The sequence below is a fragment of the Primulina eburnea genome, chromosome 4, assembly GCF_022965805.1.
Source record: "Primulina eburnea isolate SZY01 chromosome 4, ASM2296580v1, whole genome shotgun sequence".
NCBI classification, from domain to species: domain Eukaryota; kingdom Viridiplantae; phylum Streptophyta; class Magnoliopsida; order Lamiales; family Gesneriaceae; genus Primulina; species Primulina eburnea.
The window spans coordinates 42,058,610-42,079,770 of NC_133104.1; the positions used below are offsets into that span (position 1 = coordinate 42,058,610).

The 21,161-nt window shown below is 33.5% G+C and overlaps 2 protein-coding genes and 1 long non-coding RNA gene across 7 annotated transcripts; all 3 read left to right on the top strand.

The window, feature by feature from the left end:
• Window positions 1–2,077: 2,077 nt before the first annotated feature.
• Window positions 2,078–3,136, top strand: LOC140829921 (uncharacterized). Its single transcript, XR_012117576.1, has 3 exons — window positions 2,078–2,371; window positions 2,445–2,528; window positions 2,923–3,136. It is a non-coding gene; the product is annotated as an uncharacterized lncRNA (long non-coding RNA).
• Window positions 3,137–4,852: 1,716 nt separating this feature from the next.
• On the top strand, window positions 4,853–13,454 carry LOC140829118 (3-oxoacyl-[acyl-carrier-protein] synthase I, chloroplastic-like). Its single transcript, XM_073192119.1, has 7 exons — window positions 4,853–5,418; window positions 10,888–11,319; window positions 11,897–12,070; window positions 12,316–12,429; window positions 12,700–12,801; window positions 12,989–13,055; window positions 13,167–13,454. The coding sequence occupies exons 1-7, from the start codon at window positions 4,951–4,953 to the stop codon at window positions 13,232–13,234; spliced, it is 1,425 nt and encodes a 474-aa protein (XP_073048220.1). The 5' UTR covers window positions 4,853–4,950; the 3' UTR covers window positions 13,235–13,454.
• A 1,413-nt stretch (window positions 13,455–14,867) lies between these two features.
• LOC140829119 (DNA replication licensing factor MCM3 homolog 2-like) lies at window positions 14,868–17,506 on the top strand. Of its 5 annotated transcripts, none has more exons than XR_012117391.1 (9): window positions 14,868–14,972; window positions 15,086–15,288; window positions 15,486–15,545; window positions 15,639–15,728; window positions 15,953–16,128; window positions 16,289–16,351; window positions 16,445–16,585; window positions 16,692–16,781; window positions 17,277–17,506. XR_012117391.1 is itself a non-coding variant. In XM_073192120.1 (7 exons), exons 1-7 carry the CDS (start codon window positions 14,936–14,938, stop codon window positions 16,467–16,469), a joined length of 654 nt encoding a protein of 217 aa, XP_073048221.1. In that variant the 5' UTR covers window positions 14,868–14,935; the 3' UTR covers window positions 16,470–16,622. The 5 variants fall into 5 exon arrangements, 1 of the variants encoding a protein (XP_073048221.1); XR_012117389.1 differs by having other exon boundaries at window positions 16,692–16,775; XR_012117390.1 differs by lacking the exon at window positions 17,277–17,506 and adding an exon at window positions 17,030–17,270.
• The last annotated feature ends 3,655 nt before the right edge of the window (window positions 17,507–21,161 follow it).

Below are 21,161 nucleotides of genomic sequence, written 5' to 3' on the forward strand. Positions count from 1 at the left end.
CTCATAATACATATAGTTTTTAAAATTACAATGTTAAATAAAACTTGTACAAATATAAACACATAATTAATTATTTTATAAAAACAATATAAATACTCATATATTAATCTATTAATCTGGATAAAACACCTCAAGAATTGAGTTAACTATACTTAATATATATATATATATATATATATATATATATATATATATATATATATATATATATATATATATATATAAAATTAGAAGCCCTAAATCCCTGAAACGCGGACCCCACTCTCTAAGCCCAATAAATCGGATTATTTCATCCTACCTTCCTCCCTCCCATGTTGAATCCTTCAAACTAGTGCAACACTCAAGTCCATCGAACGCTATATAATTACATCTAATAGTTGGTACGGGGTCACAGATTCACGATGAAGAAGCCTTCGATCAGTTTTCTCTACTTCTTCAAGACGCTGAACAAGAACAGAACCAGCGTACACGGCGGCGCGTGGCCGTGGAAGATCAAAAGATTCAACTTACACCACTGGTTCATGGATAGTTTCGTTTTCAAGATTGTTTCTGTTCTCGAAGCCGTCGCCCTCATCTCCACCGCCTGTTTCTTCTGCTGTTGCTGCGGGTGCGGCCACTTCTGAACATTCTTGCAGTTTTCCAACAAAATTTGCTTTTTGCCACGGAGTGATTAATTATGCACACAGAGGATTGTGACTTTTCATTCTTTTTACATTGGATTATCTCACTTGATTCGTTCGCATTATCTCACGGTTTCTTGTGTTTATAAATTGAATGAAAGGAATAGTTGCATTTATGATGATATAAAGATCTTTAGCTAATAATATATATCTTGTTATTATGGATTAAAAGATTGGTTTTTTGAACGAGTTTCAGATCCTGTGAACGTTTCAAAATATTCAAATTGTAGTTTATTATAAATTCATTCAAATATTTTTTTAAAGCGTGAGATGCATCACGAAAAAACAGTTCGAGTCACTACAAAGACAATAGGAGTTAGTGACGGTTGTTAGCTTGCAGTACATGTCGTTTTCCAGTTAATTTTTTTGTGTGTACACGATGATCCGGCGTCTTTTATGGTCAGATTGTAATTTTGTTGTAGATTTATACACAATTTAATTTGTTTTTATTGTATGTTATTTAGAAATTAAATAAATAAATTAAATGTTTGTTCAAATTGAATAAATATTTTATGAATTTCCAAATTACTAACATTTTAGTTTTGGAAATTTTCAAATATACAAACACCTTAACATATATATATATATAAAACCTTTTTATTGGCTGTGATGGATAATTGGGAAACACAGCGAGAAAATTAGAATATTGCTTTAGGAAGCTTCCGAATTAATGCATCTCTTGGTTGTACGTCACTTGTTGGTCAACTTCTTCCGGATGATCTATACGAATAAAGGATTGAAGGATCCAATTGCATTGACCCCTCTTATTTCAATATTATTTATTTTGATATTGAAAATATAATTAAAATAATTATTATTGACCCCTTCTATAAAAATTTAGAAATAATGGAAGGGGGTCAAAACTCTAAATTGAATATAATTTTCATATAATTTTAACTCGAATCAATATTTTAAAAGGCTATTACTTAAATTACGATTAAATTGTTGAGCAAAAAAAAATATATTTAGGACAATTAAAATTTTCTCACAAATCGGTCCAATTTTTTTTTCCTGAATGTCCTGAAATGGTTCATGGCACTAAATCAAGTGTGATTCAAGTCATACGGTTTTTCTATTTCGATATTACAAGTTGTTTTGCTTCCTTCCATCATATTAATTGGTTTTTCTTATGTCGATTTGATTTCATTAAATATTTATGTCCAAAGGAAATTTTGTGATTATTTTTAAATTGTGGTATATCTCTTTTATTACCCGTACCATACTATAAGATATGAGTTGAGTTCAATCTATTTTTTGGTATCGTATCCATCCATGATATATCCAACCACTAGTAATTATTCTTTTTATCTTATGGAAGTCATATATATTCATAATAGTATGATATTGTATTCTTTGAGCTCAAGCTTTCATGGATTTTTTTTTACTTTGGATCTTTATCCAAAAAGTCTCGTACCGATAGAGATATTCTTACATCTTATTAACGCATGGCCATCCACTTATATTTCCAATATGAGACTTTAGTTTTATTCTCAACAATCATAATTCTCTCCTCAAACAAAAGATCACAATTCTTCTCATGGTCTAGATATCCCCTCAATCACATTACCTGAAGCTACCCCGATATCGGATCGGGTTCGAGCCCGAACGACAACCCGAGATGTACGTACCCCGTGCGTATGCCCAGCCTCTTTGAATCTTGATTGCCTGATTTGCTTTCTGCATCGCTTCAGGTTGCTACGTAAGAAAAGAACAGTTACAAGAGTTTCAAGTTACATATCCTTGAATGAGATTTTTTTTATTTAGAAATTATCGCTCGAAGACAATAATTCTCGGGTTTTCATCTTTCTCGACAACGGTATTGTAAGTAGGAATCCTGAGTTTAAGTAGGTATCTGAATTTCTTCAATGAATGTTTTTTTTCCACTCTTAACGATTCGTCAACGACTCTGAATTTAATTTGGGTTCAGAAATTTTTGAACGACTTAAATGTTTAAAGCTAATATGCACTAAAATATGATGAAAAGGTTGCGGAGTACATAGGCTCCAAGATCCAAGGAAAATTCAAGAAATTATATAAAAGAAAAGAAAATAATTTGTTATTATCGTCTCAATTTGTATCCATTTCGACTCTTTCCAAGCTTGATTTTTTTTTTTATTACTAACGGGTTTTTTATGTCTACATAATTTCGGGCAATATAGTTTCAGTGGATAGTTACTGAAGTGTTTGTCTTCCTTGTTCAAAAAAACGTTTCTGTGACAAAATGCTACCATGTCTTGTCTAGTTTTCCAGTGAAGAGTTGTACATGGCGTGGTTGGTGATTCTATCATCGATACTTATGCTATGGGTTGCTTCTCTTTGCAAAATTTTGCACGGATCCCTTTTCGCCTCGAAGGTTACATTTTTAAACGATGGTAATTATAGTTCTCATGTTTGTACATCCAAGCACAAACATGGTCATCTTCAATGTCCAGAACCATGTTTTCTGATAATTGTGCTGCGCCAAACTTTACATAAAATTTAACTTGCATCATTATTTAATCCATCTAGTGAAAAAGTAACGGATTTACTAACTTGCATCATTATTTAATCCATCTAGTGAAAAAGTCTTTTTTTTTTTAATTAATTCATTGACGTTAGACCTCGATTTATGCCATTATTTCTCTATATCATTCCCTGGAAATTTTCGACATTCAAAATCATAAAAATTCAAAACATCACTTACCAAACATACCACAATTCTGGGTTTTCAAATTTAAAGAACGCTCTTTTACTGAAAATTCTTGTGAAATAGTTGAGCTATTGGATAGAGTAGAGCCAATTGTTGGCAACATAAAGGTTTTAAACGAATTGGACTGTGCTTCTGCAGGTTCTTTACTCCCACAATCAATTACCTGATTTCAGAGGGGCATCATCTGCATGTGCTATGCATGTCAACCAGTAATGCTTTTGCTTAATTGGATGAAACATTTTGGTATATTGTTTATTCACCTGAGTATACCCAATTTTCAAATTTTTTATGTTTGATTTTCTCTTCTTTTATCTTTTTCTTTTTTATTTAAAAAAACTCTTTTTGGGAAGAATACTTAAAAAATTTCAACTCTTTTTGGAAGAAAAAATATTCTTTATCTTCAAAACCACATCCTATGGAGTATGTTTTTTTAGAAAGGTGGTCCACCTAAATGTAACATTGTTTTTACGTTTATTAACTAATTCGTTACTTCTGGACTTTGGATTTTTCCCTAAGAACTGATGTTTTGTATATATTCAGAGTATACCTGCTTCTGTTTTAGGTGATGCTGAGGGCAAGGGAAACATTAGAAAAGAAGAACTTTATCTTGCCTCTGCCATACTCAGGGTTAGGGGTGAGCAAAATCTCGGTTAAACCGAAATAACCGACCGAACCGAGCCAATTCGGAAATTCGGTTTTGAAAGTTTAAAAAAATCGGTTAATTCGGTTCGGTTTCGGTTTTCGTTAAAAAAATCGGTTAACTGAATTAACCGAATAATAAATTAATTTTTTTAAAAAAATAGATTTATTATATAATTTATAATATTTTTAATGTTTTTATATTTAATTTTATTTTTTTTAAAAAAAAATCATTTTAATTCGGTTATTTATGATCGGTTATTAAAACTAGTTCAGTCAGTTCGATTAACAAAATAAAATTCGGTTGGATTCGATTATTGACAGACCGAACCCATCGAATGCACGCCCCTACCCAGGGTGATGTTATCTTTGACTTCATGTTCGTAATCTCTACACAGAGTGCCACACGCCCTTAGATTTGGCGGGATTTGTAGCACAGGAGTGTGATTTCCTAATTTACTATTACAATGGGCTGTAAACTTCAGGTAGGTGGTGGGTACATGAGTTGTAGCCAACTGTCCCTCTCAAAATTTTTTAAAGTTTTTATCATTATACAGACAAATTAAATAAAGTTGTTAAAATTAAAATAGAATGTATAATATATTTATATAGTCTTATTTGATTTCAATGTCGTTAAAAATTATTGAGAATTTCTGATTTTTTTTTATCTGAACAATACTATGATAAAATGTTCTTTTTTTTTTAAAAAAAATATTGTTATAGAAGAAGCCAAAACACTTTGTTTATATTTTAAATTTGAAAAACAAATAAAATGTGTAGCTCCGTCGATGTTCATTTTTGAGCTGTGGTGGGAACAAGATTAAATTGAGGAAAACGTATTTAATGATTAATAATAATTTGAGCCTGTATCCAACCTCAACTAGCTGAATCACCCGCCATTAATACCACATAGTTCTCATCGAAACGCCGGTCCCCACCTCCATGCATTCACTTCAGTCCACCGCCGCCCTCCGCCTCTCTCCGCTCGGTGCCCTCCGCCAACCACATTCCTCCACCCTTATACCCACTAACAATGCCAAGCCCCGCTCTCCAAAGAGCCGTCTCTTCACCATGTCCGCCTCCGCCACCACTGTTTCCGCGCCAAAGAGGGAGACTGACCCCAAGAAGCGTGTAGTCATAACTGGTATGGGTCTTGTATCCGTGTTTGGGAATGATGTGGACGCGTACTACGACAAGCTACTCGCTGGTGAGAGTGGTATTACTCCCATAGACCGCTTCGACGCGTCGAAATTTCCTACTCGATTTGGGGGTCAGATTCGGGGTTTCAAATCTGAGGGGTACATTGATGGGAAGAATGATCGGAGGCTTGACGATTGCTTAAGGTACTGCATTGTTGCTGGGAAGAAGGCTCTCGAATCTTCGGATCTTGGGGGCGAGAGACTCAACAAGGTATATTGGATTTTTTAAGCTGAATTAATTGTGGACAGAGGCTTTATGAGTGGTATTATTAGAACTAAGAACATTGCTCGTTTATGTACATGATAAATACGGTTGCGTGGGGTTAATGAATTAACCTCTATACCAACTATTCTAACCAACTAACTGTAAAACTCCCCTCAAGGTGGACGAAAAAGATCTTTGATGCCATCTTGGAGATGAGTGGAAGGAAAAGAGTTCTTGGAAGGGGTTTTGTGAAGACATCTGCGAGTTGAAGTTGTGAGCGAACATGAAGGAGTTTTATGGAAACATCACTGACACGATCACGAACAAAATGGCAATCTAGTTCGATATGTTTAGTACGATCGTGAAAAATCGGATTAGAAGCAATATAGATGGCTGCCTGATTATCGCAAACAGTAGAGCCGGTTGGGTACAAGATAAATGTAATTCTGAAAGAAGTTGTTGTATCCAAGTGAGTTCACTAGCAGTTGTAGCCAATCCGGTACCCAGCCTCGGGAGAAGAACAAGATATTGTCGTAGGCTTTTTATCTTTCCATGATGTTAAGGAATTTTTAAAGAAAACACAAAAACCAGTAGTGGATTTTCTTGTGTCGAGACAGGAGCCCCAATCAGCATCAGAAAATGCTCTGAGTTGCAAGGTCGAAGATGAAGAGAAAATAACCCCTAACTTGGAGTGCCTTTGAGATAACGTAGCAAATGATGGACAGCTTGTAAATGGGGTTTACGAGGATTAGACACAAACTGGCTTAGTTTGTGGACAGTGAAGGTGATATCTGGCCGAGAGATGTGGTGAGATATAATAGGCGACCAATGAGCCTACGATATTGAGAAATGTCAGTCAAAGCTTCGCCATCAATAGTATTGAGGTGAACTTTGGGATCCATGGGAACTTGAGCTAGCTTGCTAGACAAGAACCAAATGTCTTCTAGAAGTTGCAAAGCATAGTTCCTTTGAGATAACACAATGCCAGTACTATAATGAGCAATTTCAAGACCCAAGAAGTATTTAAGTTGACCAAGATCCTTGAGCTTAAATTGCTTATGTCGGATGTTCTTAACAAAGTTGATTTCTTGAATGGAGGGTCCGATGATTAGAATGTCGTCGACATAGACAATCATGGCCATGAAAGTGGATCCCCAAACCCTCAACGAACAGGATTAATCCAACTTTGAACGAACACGATTAAAAGATAATTTGCCATACCATTGGCGTGATGCTTGTTTTAACCCGTACATTGATTTGTGCAGTTGACAAACTAGCTTGTTTGGAGAAGATGTGGGCTCTCCCTGTCGAGAAAAGTCAAGAGAGAGATCCATATACACTTACTCAAACAAGTCACCATGGAGGAATGCATTATTGACGTCCAATTGGAATAAATGCCACTAATGAATGGCAGCAAGTGAAATAATAATCTTGACGGTGACAGGCTTGGCCACAAGCGAAAAGTCTCAAGAAAATTGATCCCTTCCCGTTGATTGTGACCTTTAGCCACCAACTGGGCTTTATAACAACCAATAGCTCCAGAGCCGTTATACTTTATCTTATAAATCCATTTTGAGCCAATAGTGTGCTTGCCGGGAGGTAAAGGCACAATTGTTAGACTCCATAGCCTTTACTCATCTTGCATCGCGAGACGCCACTCTGAAAATTTCACGGCCTGATGGTAGAATTGTGGTTCGTAGTTGGTAGTGACAGTGAGGACAAAGGTCTTAAATTTAGGACTCAATGCATCATAGGAGACATATTTGGACATTGGGTATGGACATGTGTATGGAATGACTTAGGTAGTATAATTATTAGCCAAGGGGTTGCAATGGAACTCACGAAGATAGAATGGAGTTCGAGAAACTCGCGTAATTCTTCGAAGAAGTGGTGAATTAGTTTGCTGTGAGACATATATTGGAGGGTCCGATGTGGGTGCAATATGTGGAGGAGGAAGATCGAGGTCTATCGAATAATGCATTATCACCATGTCAGGAAAAAGATCATCCGTAAAAATATCACCATTCTGAGAATGAAATGGGAAATCATCTTCATGAAAGATAACCTCTCGTGAGATAAAGACTTGTTTTGTAGTGATATCAAACAGTTTGTAAGCTTTCATCCTTAGTGGATAACCCATAAATACACAAGTTCGAGCTCGAGGTTCAAACTTTGTTCGAGATTAGAAAGCGTGGAGGCAAACACAAAGCAACCAAACACATGAAGACGATCATAACCCACTCCAGTTTTGTATAGCTTCTCAAAGGGTGATTTATTGAGAAGAACAGATGGTGTCCGATTGATGAAGAACACCGTAGTGACTATACAATCAGTCCAAAAGAAATAGGAACACGTGCCTGGAAATACAAGGCTCTAGCTACATTTAGTAAGTGTTGGTGCTTTTGTTAGACCACTGAATTCTGCTGGGGTCGCTCAACACAAGAAAAGAAGGATTTTTTGTACCTATATTTCCAATTTTTAGACTAGTTAGTTATGAAGATATGTCAAAGGGCATTTACCAGAGATTTCTAATCTACCCTTTTGTGATTCCTGTTGAAACATATACTTGGATAACTGGTGCATGACACCTTTTTGCTGGAAAAAATCAGTAAGGGCAAGTTCCTTTGCATTATCCAAGTGAAAGTTTTGATAGAGACTTGAAACTGAGTTACAATCATATTGAAGAACTGAGGGATAATTTGAGCAACATCAAATTTGTGCTGTAACAAATAAACCCACGTAAATCTTGTGAAATCATCGACTAGTGTAAGGAAATAGCGAAATCCACCATAGGAAGCTGTAGTAAAGGACCCTAAATGTCACAATGCACAAGTTCAAATTCATTTAAAGCTTTATGATTATTTGACACAAATGGTAATCTCTTTTGTTTAGCTGAAGGACAAATGTAACACAGAGTATGAATGCAAACTTTTGAATTATCAAGCTGTAGAGAATGTTTCAGAGTATGTAAACATTGAACAGATAGATGTTCTAGGCGATTATGCCAAGTATGTACAAAAATTTTGTTGACAATGGCATGAGTTTTATTCTGCAAAAAATCATCTTCATCTTGCTGACCACAAACACATATAGGTCACCAACACGTTCACCCCTGCCAATCTTCCTCTGGTTGGTAAGGTCCCGAAGAATAAAAAGTCAGGATAGAAGGTCGCTGTGAGGTGATGAGAACTCGCTAGAGCACTGATTGAAATCATATTAAATTTGAAGTGAGGCGCGTAGAGCACAACTCTTGATACTATACCCGAATCAAGAAGGATGTCACCAGTAAAATCCACAAAAATACAAGATTGATCGGGCAACATGACATAAAAACTTTGGACTTGCCGTAAACACGTAAATACAGTTATATCATAACATACATGCCTTGAGGCACCAGAATCGACAATCCAAACAGATGGATTGAGAGGACGGTGTTGGTCATAAAGAGAAGCAGACGCCTATGTGAAAGTCAGTAGATGTGTCTTCCTCTTGTTGTTGCGGAGCCATAGTTGAGTGGAGATGGCTCGAGATAAAAGTCACAAGTTGTTGGCAATATGGCATTGATAGTTATTGAGAGCGTGCAGAAAAGTACCCAAATTTCCACTTGATTGAGTTGAGTTGTGCTCAGTGCCAAAAACTTGATTCACTACATTAGATCGAGTTGGAGGAGCTGAATGGCGGGTTTTCTGGCGAAAACTTGGAGGATATCCATGGATTTTGTAGCATGTATCGATGGTATGACCATTGAACTTACATTTAGTGTAGTAAAGGCGCTCTTTCCTCGAGCCTTGCGGACCTCCAAAGTTCTTGGGACCCTTGTTATTCTTGACCATAAAGGCTACATTATTCACCGAATCAGAGGATAAAGAAACTCGAATGAAGCTTGGGCGTTCTTCTTGAGAGATGAACGAAAAACTTTGTTAATAGTCGGCAAAAAATCCATTAATATGATTTGGCCTCGAATGTGAGAAAAAGACTCATTCATTACCACGAGAAAAGAGAGCACATAATCATGTTCAAAGTGATCGTGAATGTTTTTGAGACCACCGCAAGTGCATTGTCCACGTGTGCAATTTGGTCGAAAGTTGTTTAGTTCTTCCTATAGCGTCTTCGGCTTTGTAGAGTAAACACTGATGGAATCCGAATCTTGAGTGACATTAAGAAGATCACGACGTAATTGAAATAAGTGAGGTCTGTTGCTTTGTAGGAATCGATCTCGGAGATCACTCTAGATGGCAGCAAGAGAGTCATAGAACAAAATGCTAGCAGAAATCTCCTTGCAGACTGAATTCAAAATCCAGGAAATAACAATGTTGTTATTTTGGATCCAATATGGAAAGAGTGTAAGATGAGTACCTTCGGGTTTGGAGATTGAGCCATCGACAAACCCTAGTTTGTTCTTGGATGATAGCACAATAATCATTGCTCTTCTCCATACAGCATAATTTTCGCCATTCAATTGTTTTGAAACCAGAATCATGCCAGGATTGTCAGAACAGTGAAGAAAAAACAAAATTAATGGATCATCATTAACGGACTTGTCGATTGACGCGGAAGGAGTCACCAAACCGAGATTTTGCATCAACGATCTGAGTATTGTATACCAGGGAATTTGAAATCGATCAACGATCGGGAATTGATCAGTGTGATCAGATGCAAGGAATCGTGCGATTGCGTGAGAATTCTTCAACTATATCATATTAAAACTAAGAACACGAAAAAATGAAGTATGTGAAGAATTTCTTCATTATGAAAAATTGTATTCTATTCTTTACATTGCTCATTTATATACATGATAAATTCAGTTACATGGGGTTAATGAATTAACCACCTGACTAACTATACTAACTAACTAACTAACCAACTGTAAAAGGTATTATTGGAAACTTGAGTTAGCATTTGGTTCTGTTATGCCTTTTGAGGTTGGTTAATTATGAGTCTGGATTGTTGTTTCACTAATCGGTAGCTCAGTTTTTGATGGGTTATTGATTTCTGAAGATTTTGAGATTTGTAATTGAATTTTGCGATGTATTGAATCCAGCTTGCTATTTCTGAACAGTGCTATTTGTTTTAAATGATAATTTCTTATGCGGCATTTCTTTGATCGAACCATGGATGTTTTCTATAATAAGCATAAGTTTCTGTTTTCATGTTTGGGTTTCATTGTGTTCATCATTATGATATGTTTTATGACTTTTACTCTCACTTTATTTTGTTGTATTATTTTGGACTTCTGTTTAGATGCTTACTGTGTGGATTGTCTTCTTTCTGAGTTAAATAATGTTGAATCGTGATTAAAATTCTTTAACTAGTGTATTATCTGATTATGACATCTTTAGAGTTTGTTCGAAAGCTACTCTGGTATCCTTTTATTGTGAGAAGTTTAGTTGTTTGCAAGATTGCTCCCTTTCTTCACTTCTTGGTATTTTATATACAGGCACATAGTTTGATATATTTGGTTTTCTATTGATGCAGATTGACAAAATTCGGGCTGGTGTACTGGTTGGAACTGGAATGGGTGGTCTTACAGTTTTTTCGGATGGTGTTCAGGCTCTAATAGATAAAGGTTACCGGAAGATAACTCCCTTTTTTATACCTTACACCATAACAAATATGGGGTCTGCGTTGCTGGCAATTGATCTTGGCTTGATGGGGCCAAATTATTCAATTTCTACTGCTTGTGCTACATCAAATTATTGCTTCTTTGCGGCTGCTAATCACATCCGTCGAGGCGAAGCTGATCTGATGATTGCTGGTGGAACTGAAGCTGCCATTATACCAGTTGGATTAGGAGGCTTTGTTGCTTGCAGAGCTTTGTCCCAGAGAAATGATGACCCACAAACTGCTTCTAGGCCTTGGGACAAAGATCGAGATGGATTTGTTATGGGCGAAGGAGCTGGTGTCCTGGTGAGTCTACTTTATGGTAATTATTGGCCGTGGTCCATAATATTGAAATTTTTGAAATTACTATGAATGAAAGATTGAGTGGCATGTTATTCATGTAATTGTCCAGTTTAGTGAGAGCATTAAAAACGGGATGGTGAAGTCCATATTGTGTCTCGTTCTCGTTATTCTAATCCAATCATTTGTTTTTCTATACGTATCCATAGTAGGAGTGATGTTGAGACAGAGCTAAAAGAAGTTCGTAAGTATTCAATTCCTCCTTTAGCTTGAAGGAAAAAAAAAGTGAACTCCATTGTCTGCTGGCCATACTTTTGAGAGAAAGTAATGATGAAAAAACAAAGGAAAAAGGGGCACCCATTAAATCAAAGATTCTCTTGTGGGCCTTTTGTTCCCCGCTTCTTTCAGCTTGTGTTTTTTGAACGGTGTGATCTGGAATTGGATAAATTTCTGGATTTGGAGTTGTGCAACTGTGAATCTTATCTGTTTACTTTAATTTTTCTTGGATTTTTTCCTCGTCGGAACATGCAAGCAATCTTGACAAATGAAAATTTGAAGTTCTTTTGTCTCTCTTCTTTAACAGGTAATGGAAAGTTTGGAACATGCAATGAAACGAGATGCGCCAATTATTGCTGAGTACTTGGGAGGTGCAATAAATTGTGATGCGTATCATATGACAGATCCCAGATCAGATGGACTTGGGGTGTCTTCATGTATTCTGAATGCTCTTGAAGATGCTGGTGTATCAACTGAAGAGGTATTGATTTATTCCTTCATTATGAGTAGTAGTTTGTCCATACTCGCTAAAATAAAAGAGCTGAGACTAATGTCGGGTTAAATTGCCTTCTCCCAGATTTCTAAGCTTCTTTTTTATCTTTATGATCTCAAATCTATATCTCTGTCGTACTTTTTTTGTAAACTTGATTTACATCAATCTCGAGATTAATGTCGGTGTCTCTGAGACAGTAACTTAACAGGTTTAAAACGTTGAATAATTTTCAGGTTAACTACATCAATGCCCATGCTACGTCCACCATAGTGGGCGATCTGGCTGAGGTAAATGCTGTTAAAAAGGTGTTTAAGAATACTTCAGAGATCAAAATGAATGCAACAAAGGTTACTTTCTCCCTACCTCTCTTACACACGCACAAAGCAGAAAATATTAAGTTTGAGCAGTTATTCGAGCTTGGCTCAAGCCTATCGAACTTGAACTTCAAGACAATCCTGTGGCAATGGCGGGAATTCAACATCTAGCACAAGAATAGGAGTCTAAAGAATTAAAAAAAAACACTCGCAAGAGGAGATATGAATTGACATAAAACTAAGAAGGATATCAGACTGAAGATTTACAGTTCATTATTAATCTCACTTTATATCTTGTTCCAGTCTATGATCGGGCATTGTCTTGGTGCTGCTGGTGGTTTGGAAGCCATTGCAACGGTTAAAGCCATCACAACTGGCTGGCTTCACCCTTCTATAAATCAATTTGTAAGTTAAAATGAATTTTTATGCCAGATTTTTTAATCCGGTGAAATCTTTGCATTTTTTTTCCCTTTACTGTTTCTTCATGCAAGAAGCGCATTCATGGCAGTCCTTTTCTGTATTTCAATTGCCTGGTGACAAGTCCCATCCTCTCAAAATTCAAACTCACGAACTTTGTTTTTATAACATTCAGAATCCTGAGGCTTCTGTGGAGTTTGACACAGTTGCAAACAAAAAGCAGCAACATCAAGTCAACGTCGGTACGGTGATTTGCATTCCAGAAAAAAAAAAAAGAAATATAGTGAATGCCATTATGAACAACCATCTTTCACTTTGTTGCTGATCCTAATTTACTTCGGTTACATATGCAGCCATCTCAAATTCATTTGGATTTGGTGGTCATAACTCTGTTGTGGCGTTCTCTGCATTCAGTCCTTGATCAAAACCTCTTGTTCATGCCAGAGCATTCTCGCTTATCCAGAGTGGCTGTGGCCACAATCTTTTATTTTTGGCTCCCATCTACTAGTTGCTCTGATCACCATTCGAGCAACTCGAATTAGGTTAGTGTAATAATATGAGTTTTCATCTCACTTAGTTTTAAGGAATCTTGTCTATTTCTTGGATGATTATTTTGTTAAATGTATCAATTTTTCTGTTAATCCCTTATTTAATGTAGGAGTTACCTTCCAATAATGACTACTAATTCACGTTATCTGAACTAAACTAAAATTACATTTAATAAAAGTCGCTATGCCGGCTGCCTGGCCATCACGTTAATAATTTATTTTATTTTTCTGAATAGCCTTTAGCCAATCACTTTTATTATTATTATATTTTGAACTTTTAAAACTCAACGTATTACAAACGATTATTTTAAGCGTTTTTAAATTTTTAATCAATGAAATATTTGGAAATTGTATGAAAAAGGTAAGAATCACATAAAATAAATTCTTGCAAAGGCTAACATATTGTGTGAAGAAACAAAATATTAGTAACATAGGCTCTCTGCTCTCAAAGGACAATGGTCTGTCATCACTCAAATTTTATAAGAAACTTCTCTGACTAAAATTTCAAGAATTTTTAGCTGAAAAAACAGAAATTAAGAAAACACAGCCTAAATTTTTTGATTCATAAAATTAATTTCAACAATATTCAATACGTGACACTCCATTGTAACTGTAAGTAAGCGGGCCCGATTCGAGTGTTTCATGTGATTTCCAGCCCATTATCCACATCCGGCCCAGTCCATTTTCTAATGCGCACAAACATCGTCTCTCCCCGCCACGCACAGTGAATTTCCCGCCAAAATAGAAAGCCCTAGAGATTGCATTCATTTTGTTATTGCTGTCTGTGGTTTGTGTTCCAACTTCCTAACATGGATGTTTCATAATTTCCAATTGTAAGATGCTTGATGACGCTCACCACTTTGGCATTATAGTGACATAAATATGATGATGTTTGGTGATCCTTCTGTTGCCAAGTCTCAGTTATTGAGAGCAATCATGAATATTGCTCCTCGAGCGATATCAACCACTGGCAGGGGGTCTTCTGGTGTTGGATTGACAGCGGCAGTTACTTCCGATCACAGGTAATTATCTTCTTGATGTTATTGAAGATAGATGTAGGCAATTTCTCAGAATACTGGATCCTTCAACGTAGGGGAACGAAGAATAGAAGCTAGCGCAATGGTTCTTGCTGATCGAGGAATCGTTTGTATTGACGAGTTCGAAAAAATGAATGACCAAGATCGTGTTGCTATACATGAGGTGATGGAACAGCAGACGGTAACAATTGCAAAAGCTGGTATTCACACATCATTGAATGCTCGCTGTAGTGTTGTAGCAGCTGCAAATCCAATATATGGAACTGTAAGTCTCTTGAAGCATTGGCAATGTTAGGCATGCCTACTTGCCTCTTCTTTTTCTCTAGCAGGATTTGACTCTTCTACTTCATTAATGCTTTATAATGGTAAACACAGTATGATCGTTCCTTAACCCCAACAAAGAATATCGGACTGCCGGACTCCCTGCTCTCTCGTTTTGATTCATTGTTCATCGTTTGGATCAAATGAATCCTGGCATTGACCGTGAAATTTCAAAACATGTGTTGCTTATGCATCGGTATCATTTGGTAAGAAAAAATGAAGATTTCAAAACATGTGTTGCTTTTGCATGGAGGTACGTGGACATTATAGTAAATTGTGGATGGTTAATGATCAAATGAAAAACAAGGGCTTGCGAGCTTGTCTATTGACTGAATATAAATATCAAAAAGTCATTTTATATTTCAGGCAGCACAGCATTAGATGATAATGCTTGGCGTGACAGAGAAGACAACACAGAGTCTGGCTCATCTGTTTTTGTTAAATACAACAGAATGCTACATGGGGAAAGATCTGATAAAGGCCGCAAAAATGACACACTCACTATCAATTTTCTGAAGAAGTTTATTCATTATGCGAAAAATAGGATTCAACCTGAGCTCACTGGAGAGGTTACTATTGTCTTCAATCTAATATAGACTTCACGAGTGCATACTTGTGCTGATGATTTTTAAACTTAAAATTCATATTTCATTCTTCACTTTGGTACATTAGGTGCAATCACTTATACACTCATTCTATTAAGGCTTCAAATAAGTATTTGCATTGCAATTTCGCCGATTTCTCTGTAATAAATCATTTTCTCCAGGCATCTGAACACATAGCGACTACATACGCTGAATTCAGAAGTGCAAGTTCAACCACAAAGGTTGATAAGTTATTCATCTGATAGCACAAAAATTATGTTCTTTTGTCTCACAGTCCCTGAAGATTCTTAAAATAAATCGTAAATATATTTTAGACTGGAGGGACTCTACCAATCACTGCTAGAACCTTGGAAACAATAATACGATTATCAACTGCTCATGCCAAACTGAAGCTGCGGAGACAGGTACTGTTCTTTATATGTTCATTACTCTTTGATGTACAATAGTAGAATGGCTGTATGTAAATTTTCTGATATTGAAAATTTTATTTTATCAATTGAAGAAATAAGCATCTCATTTGAAATATGACAGTAGTAGAAAGAGATATATCTATAGTTTGTTGAAAAATATTATTCTTTTGATTCCCGTTGGATAGCATCAAACAGTAATAAAAAATGTACTTCAACAGGTACTGAAGTCTGATGTCGAGGCAGCTCTTCAAGTTCTTAACTTTGCTATATATCATCAAGAGCTGAGTGAAATGGAAGAGGGTGAGCAAAGAGAAATGGCGAGAGAACAGGGATCTAACATGGACACTGGTAGCAGAAATATGACTGCAAATGGCGGATCTACTGTAAAAAGAGGGTAAGCGTACTGAACTTTAGCTGTTGTATATTTTGCATAACTTTTGCAGCTTCTTTATGTGCTTCACAATATCCATCCACTTGGGTTCTATCGTAGTAGTTGTTAGGTAGATAAGTTGATGTAATGTTGTTGATATACCTTCTTTTCTGTGTTTGGTAAGTGAAACGGAAGCCATGGAAGTGGATACACCTCCAGCTGGTGAAGTCAACATTTCACCAGAGAGGTAGGCGACTCCTAAACCTTATTTTTTCTGAAAAATATCTTTTCCCACTTTCTGATTCATGTTTATTTATTTATTTTTTAAAATTCTGTATAGGTTGGAAGCGTCAGTTCTGCACTAGGGTAGTACAGGCATGCACAAAATGTAGAACAGATGTCAATAGCTGATATAGAGGGTGGTGTTAACAGTGGGGCAGTTGAACCTTACTCAGCATCAGAAATTATGTCCCATTTGAAGGTAAGTTTTGAACTCTTCAATTAGCCATTTGGATCAATCATCTGGAGAAGTTTTGGCCTGGCATCAGCATAAAAAACCAACAGCAGAAATTTTTTTGAGTCCGCAGATAATGCAAGACAAAAGCATCTTAATGATAGTCAAGGACAAGAATCTCGTGTATTTCGTGTGAAACAGTGCAACTGAAGATTCAGTACGTGTATACCATCTTTTCATCATATCTTCTAATCTGTTTCTATTATATTTGCTGTGTTATAAATACGTACCTTCGCAGGACTTGATAGTGAAGAAATAGAGAGCGAGCGAAAAGCTCAAGTCGTAGATCGTAAAACTTAATAAAGAATACAAAGAAAATATGTTTATATGACTAAGATAAACACAAAAATAATAAAGTGATTAATCTACTCTTGAGAGCTAACAATAATATATTCTAATATATTCTAACAGATAGAACCTGTTTGTTCCCTGGCTACAGATAGCCGTTGTCTTAAAATTTGGGCATTTTGCGTTTCATTCTGTAAGAAATTTGTTACAGTCAAGTTAGGATGTGTTTAATGAATCAGTGTGATTAAACCCAGACCAAGAGATGTGTGAAATCTCTTATTTCACCTGCTGACTGCTGGAGTATCTGTATAGTATTACTATTACCTTTGTAGCCGCAGAATCATAATGGGTTTCAGTTCTCAAATTTCAGCGAATTGTGCTTTGTCAAATTTATGGGGGAATGTGCACAAGGTTTGTACATGGGAAAAAATGATGGTTCCCTCAGGTTTGCGTTGCAATGCATCAAGCATTAAAGTCGAATGTGTTAGCGAACACTATAACTGCCTTATGGTGTATTATTTGAGGTTTTTTATGCATGATTTCAGAACAAATGCGCATAATAGAGGTGTACTCGTGCCTCGTGGCCTAACCAAATTTTTTTTATATGTTTGTTATATATCTATATCTATCTATATCTATATCTATATCTATATCTATCTATATCTATACTATTATAAATATATGAGTTTGAATTGTGAATTTACTTGGTTACCCTTTTTCCAACTATTACTTAATTAATGTCTTATTTATTTATTTAGATGACTTTACAATTTTCTTATCTATTTACCTAATTTGTTTTTATGATTACCCTTTTCCAAGTATTACTTAATTAATGTCTTATTTATTTATTTAGGTGACTTTTCAATTTTCTTATCTAATTACCTAATTTGTTTAATTAATACATTTTATTTTACTATGCATTATTTGACATCAATACATTTTCTAAGCTTTATAATAAAAAATGGTTTGAACTTAATTTTTTTAAATTTCAAGTTACATGAATATATAAATTTTTGGTTAGCTGTTCGGATTTAATTTTTAAAATTTCAAGTTAAAAAACATATATGTTTTATACCTAAAAATAGTTCAAACTTTATTTTTTAAACTTCAAGTTAAATGAACATATATATAAATTTGTGGTTATTATTTTTTAAACCTACAATAAGTTTTTCTATTTTTAATATATTTTCTATGTTTTATAACCAAAAATGATAAGGACTTAATTTTTTAAACTTCGAGTTACATGAACATATAAATTTTTTGTTAGATTTTTTGTTAGCTGTTCAGACTTAATTTTTCAAACTTCAAATTAAATAAACATATATGTTTTATAACAAAAAATAATTTAAAATGTATTTATTAAACTTCAAGTTAAATAAACATATAAATTTGTGGTTAGTATTTTTTAAACCTATAATATATTTTATATTTTTTTTAACAAAAAATGATTCATACTTAACTTTTTTAGCTTAAAGTTAAATGAATATATAAATATGTCATTATCTCATTTATATTTATCTATAACACTCATCCATACATTTTTAGTGATCTAATATTTGATTTGCATATGGTTTCGATATATAAATTTAGCTTAAATAAATATTTGTAGATATTGGTGCTTTATTGTTTTTGAAATAATTGTGAGGACATCACGATGTGAATAATTTTAGTTTTTTATTTTTTGTAATAATAATAATAATGTATTGTGATTTCACCGACTTATTAAAATGAACATACTCATATAATATTGCTCTAACGTTTATTGATTTGATTGATTTATATACGATTAATGTATATTTTTATTTTTTAAAATTTAAGTTAAATGAACATATTAATTTTTACTCAGAGGTTCAAATTTAACTTTTCCAACTATTACTTAATTAATGTCTTATTTATTTATTTAGGTGACTTTACAATTTTCTTATCTAATTACCTAATTTGTTTTTATGATTACCCTTTTCCAAGTATTACTTAATTAATGTCTTATTTATTTATTTAGGTGACTTTTCAATTTTCTTATCTAATTACCTAATTTGTTTAATTAATACATTTTATTTTACTATGCATTATTTGACATCAATACATTTTCTAAGCTTTATAATAAAAAATGATTTGAACTTAATTTTTTTAAATTTCAAGTTACATGAATATATAAATTTTTGGTTAGCTGTTCGGATTTAATTTTTAAAATTTCAAGTTTAGGTGACTTTTCAATTTTCTTATCTAATTACCTAATTTGTTTAATTAATACATTTTATTTTACTATGCATTATTTGACATCAATACATTTTCTAAGCTTTATAATAAAAAATGGTTTGAACTTAATTTTTTTAAATTTCAAGTTACATGAATATATAAATTTTTGGTTAGCTGTTCGGATTTAATTTTTAAAATTTCAAGTTAAAAAACATATATGTTTTATACCTAAAAATAGTTCAAACTTTATTTTTTAAACTTCAAGTTAAATGAACATATATATAAATTTATGGTTATTATTTTTTAAACCTACAATAAGTTTTTCTATTTTTAATATATTTTCTATGTTTTATAACCAAAAATGATAAGGACTTAATTTTTTAAACTTCGAGTTACATGAACATATAAATTTTTTGTTAGATTTTTTGTTAGCTGTTCAGACTTAATTTTTCAAACTTCAAATTAAATAAACATATATGTTTTATAACAAAAAATAATTTAAAATGTATTTATTAAACTTCAAGTTAAATAAACATATAAATTTGTGGTTAGTATTTTTTAAACCTATAATATATTTTATATTTTTTTTAACAAAAAATGATTCATACTTAACTTTTTTAGCTTAAAGTTAAATGAATATATAAATATGTCATTATCTCATTTATATTTATCTATAACACTCATCCATACATTTTTAGTGATCTAATATTTGATTTGCATATGGTTTCGATATATAAATTTAGCTTAAATAAATATTTGTAGATATTGGTGCTTTATTGTTTTTGAAATAATTGTGAGGACATCACGATGTGAATAATTTTAGTTTTTTATTTTTTGTAATAATAATAATAATGTATTGTGATTTCACCGACTTATTAAAATGAACATACTCATATAATATTGCTCTAACGTTTATTGATTTGATTGATTTATATACGATTAATGTATATTTTTATTTTTTAAAATTTAAGTTAAATGAACATATTAATTTTTACTCAGAGGTTCAAATTTAATTTTTTAAACTTCGAGATAAATAAAGTTAATTTATTTAATTAATAGATTGATACATCATTATGCCTTATTTTCCCTATTATTAGTTAATAATTGATATATTTTTAATTTTATTTAGTTTATTTATTTATTTAATTGATACATAACGTTAACTATGCATTATTTCAAATAAAAATTTGAATGCTATTAATATTTCTTACATATTTTTTTATTATGCATTCTTTCACATGAAAAAGTAGGCTATTATTAATATTTTTTAAAGGTATATTTTCTATGTTTCATAACAAAAAATAGCTCAAACTTAATTTTTTAAACTTCAAGCCAAATAAACATATACGTTTTATAAGCAAAAATGGTTCAAATTGTATTTTTTAAACTTTAAGTTAAATGAACATATATATTTGTGGTTAGTGGTTCAGATAATAAAATATAAATCAAACAAAGAGAAGAATTTTGTTTTCTGTTATATATTTTATTTATTCAACAATGAGCCTAATATACATATGAAAAAAAACCATAAAAATAGCAACAATATTTGACCACTAAACCATGAAATAACAAATATGCTAAGATAATTATTTTCTGTAATACTTTGTTAATAGTAAACAATGACTAACAGACTTTATTTGACAAGTCAGATAACTAAGTACTTCGACAAACCTTTAACAATTCAATAATATCTCCCTTAAACCGATAAGGTAAACATCGGCTTAATAAGAACATCATCCCTCAAATTTGTTTTGTAGTATGCTAATACCAAGTAGCTCCCTTAGTTTATGAAATGCAGACAGTTTCAGGGACTTGGCAAACATGTCAGCTACTTGGTTTTCACTTTTGCAATAGATGAGATCAATTGTTTCATTTTTTGTGAAGTCACTTAAAATTGATATTTCACATCAATGAGCTTGCTTCTTCCATGGAGGACTAGATTCTTTGATAGTTTTATGACTGAACTATTATCATTTGCAAAAAGATCATGATTCTTGAATTTAAGCTCTTCAAGAATTTTTCTCAACCAAATAGCTTGACATGCACGTGAAGTTGATGC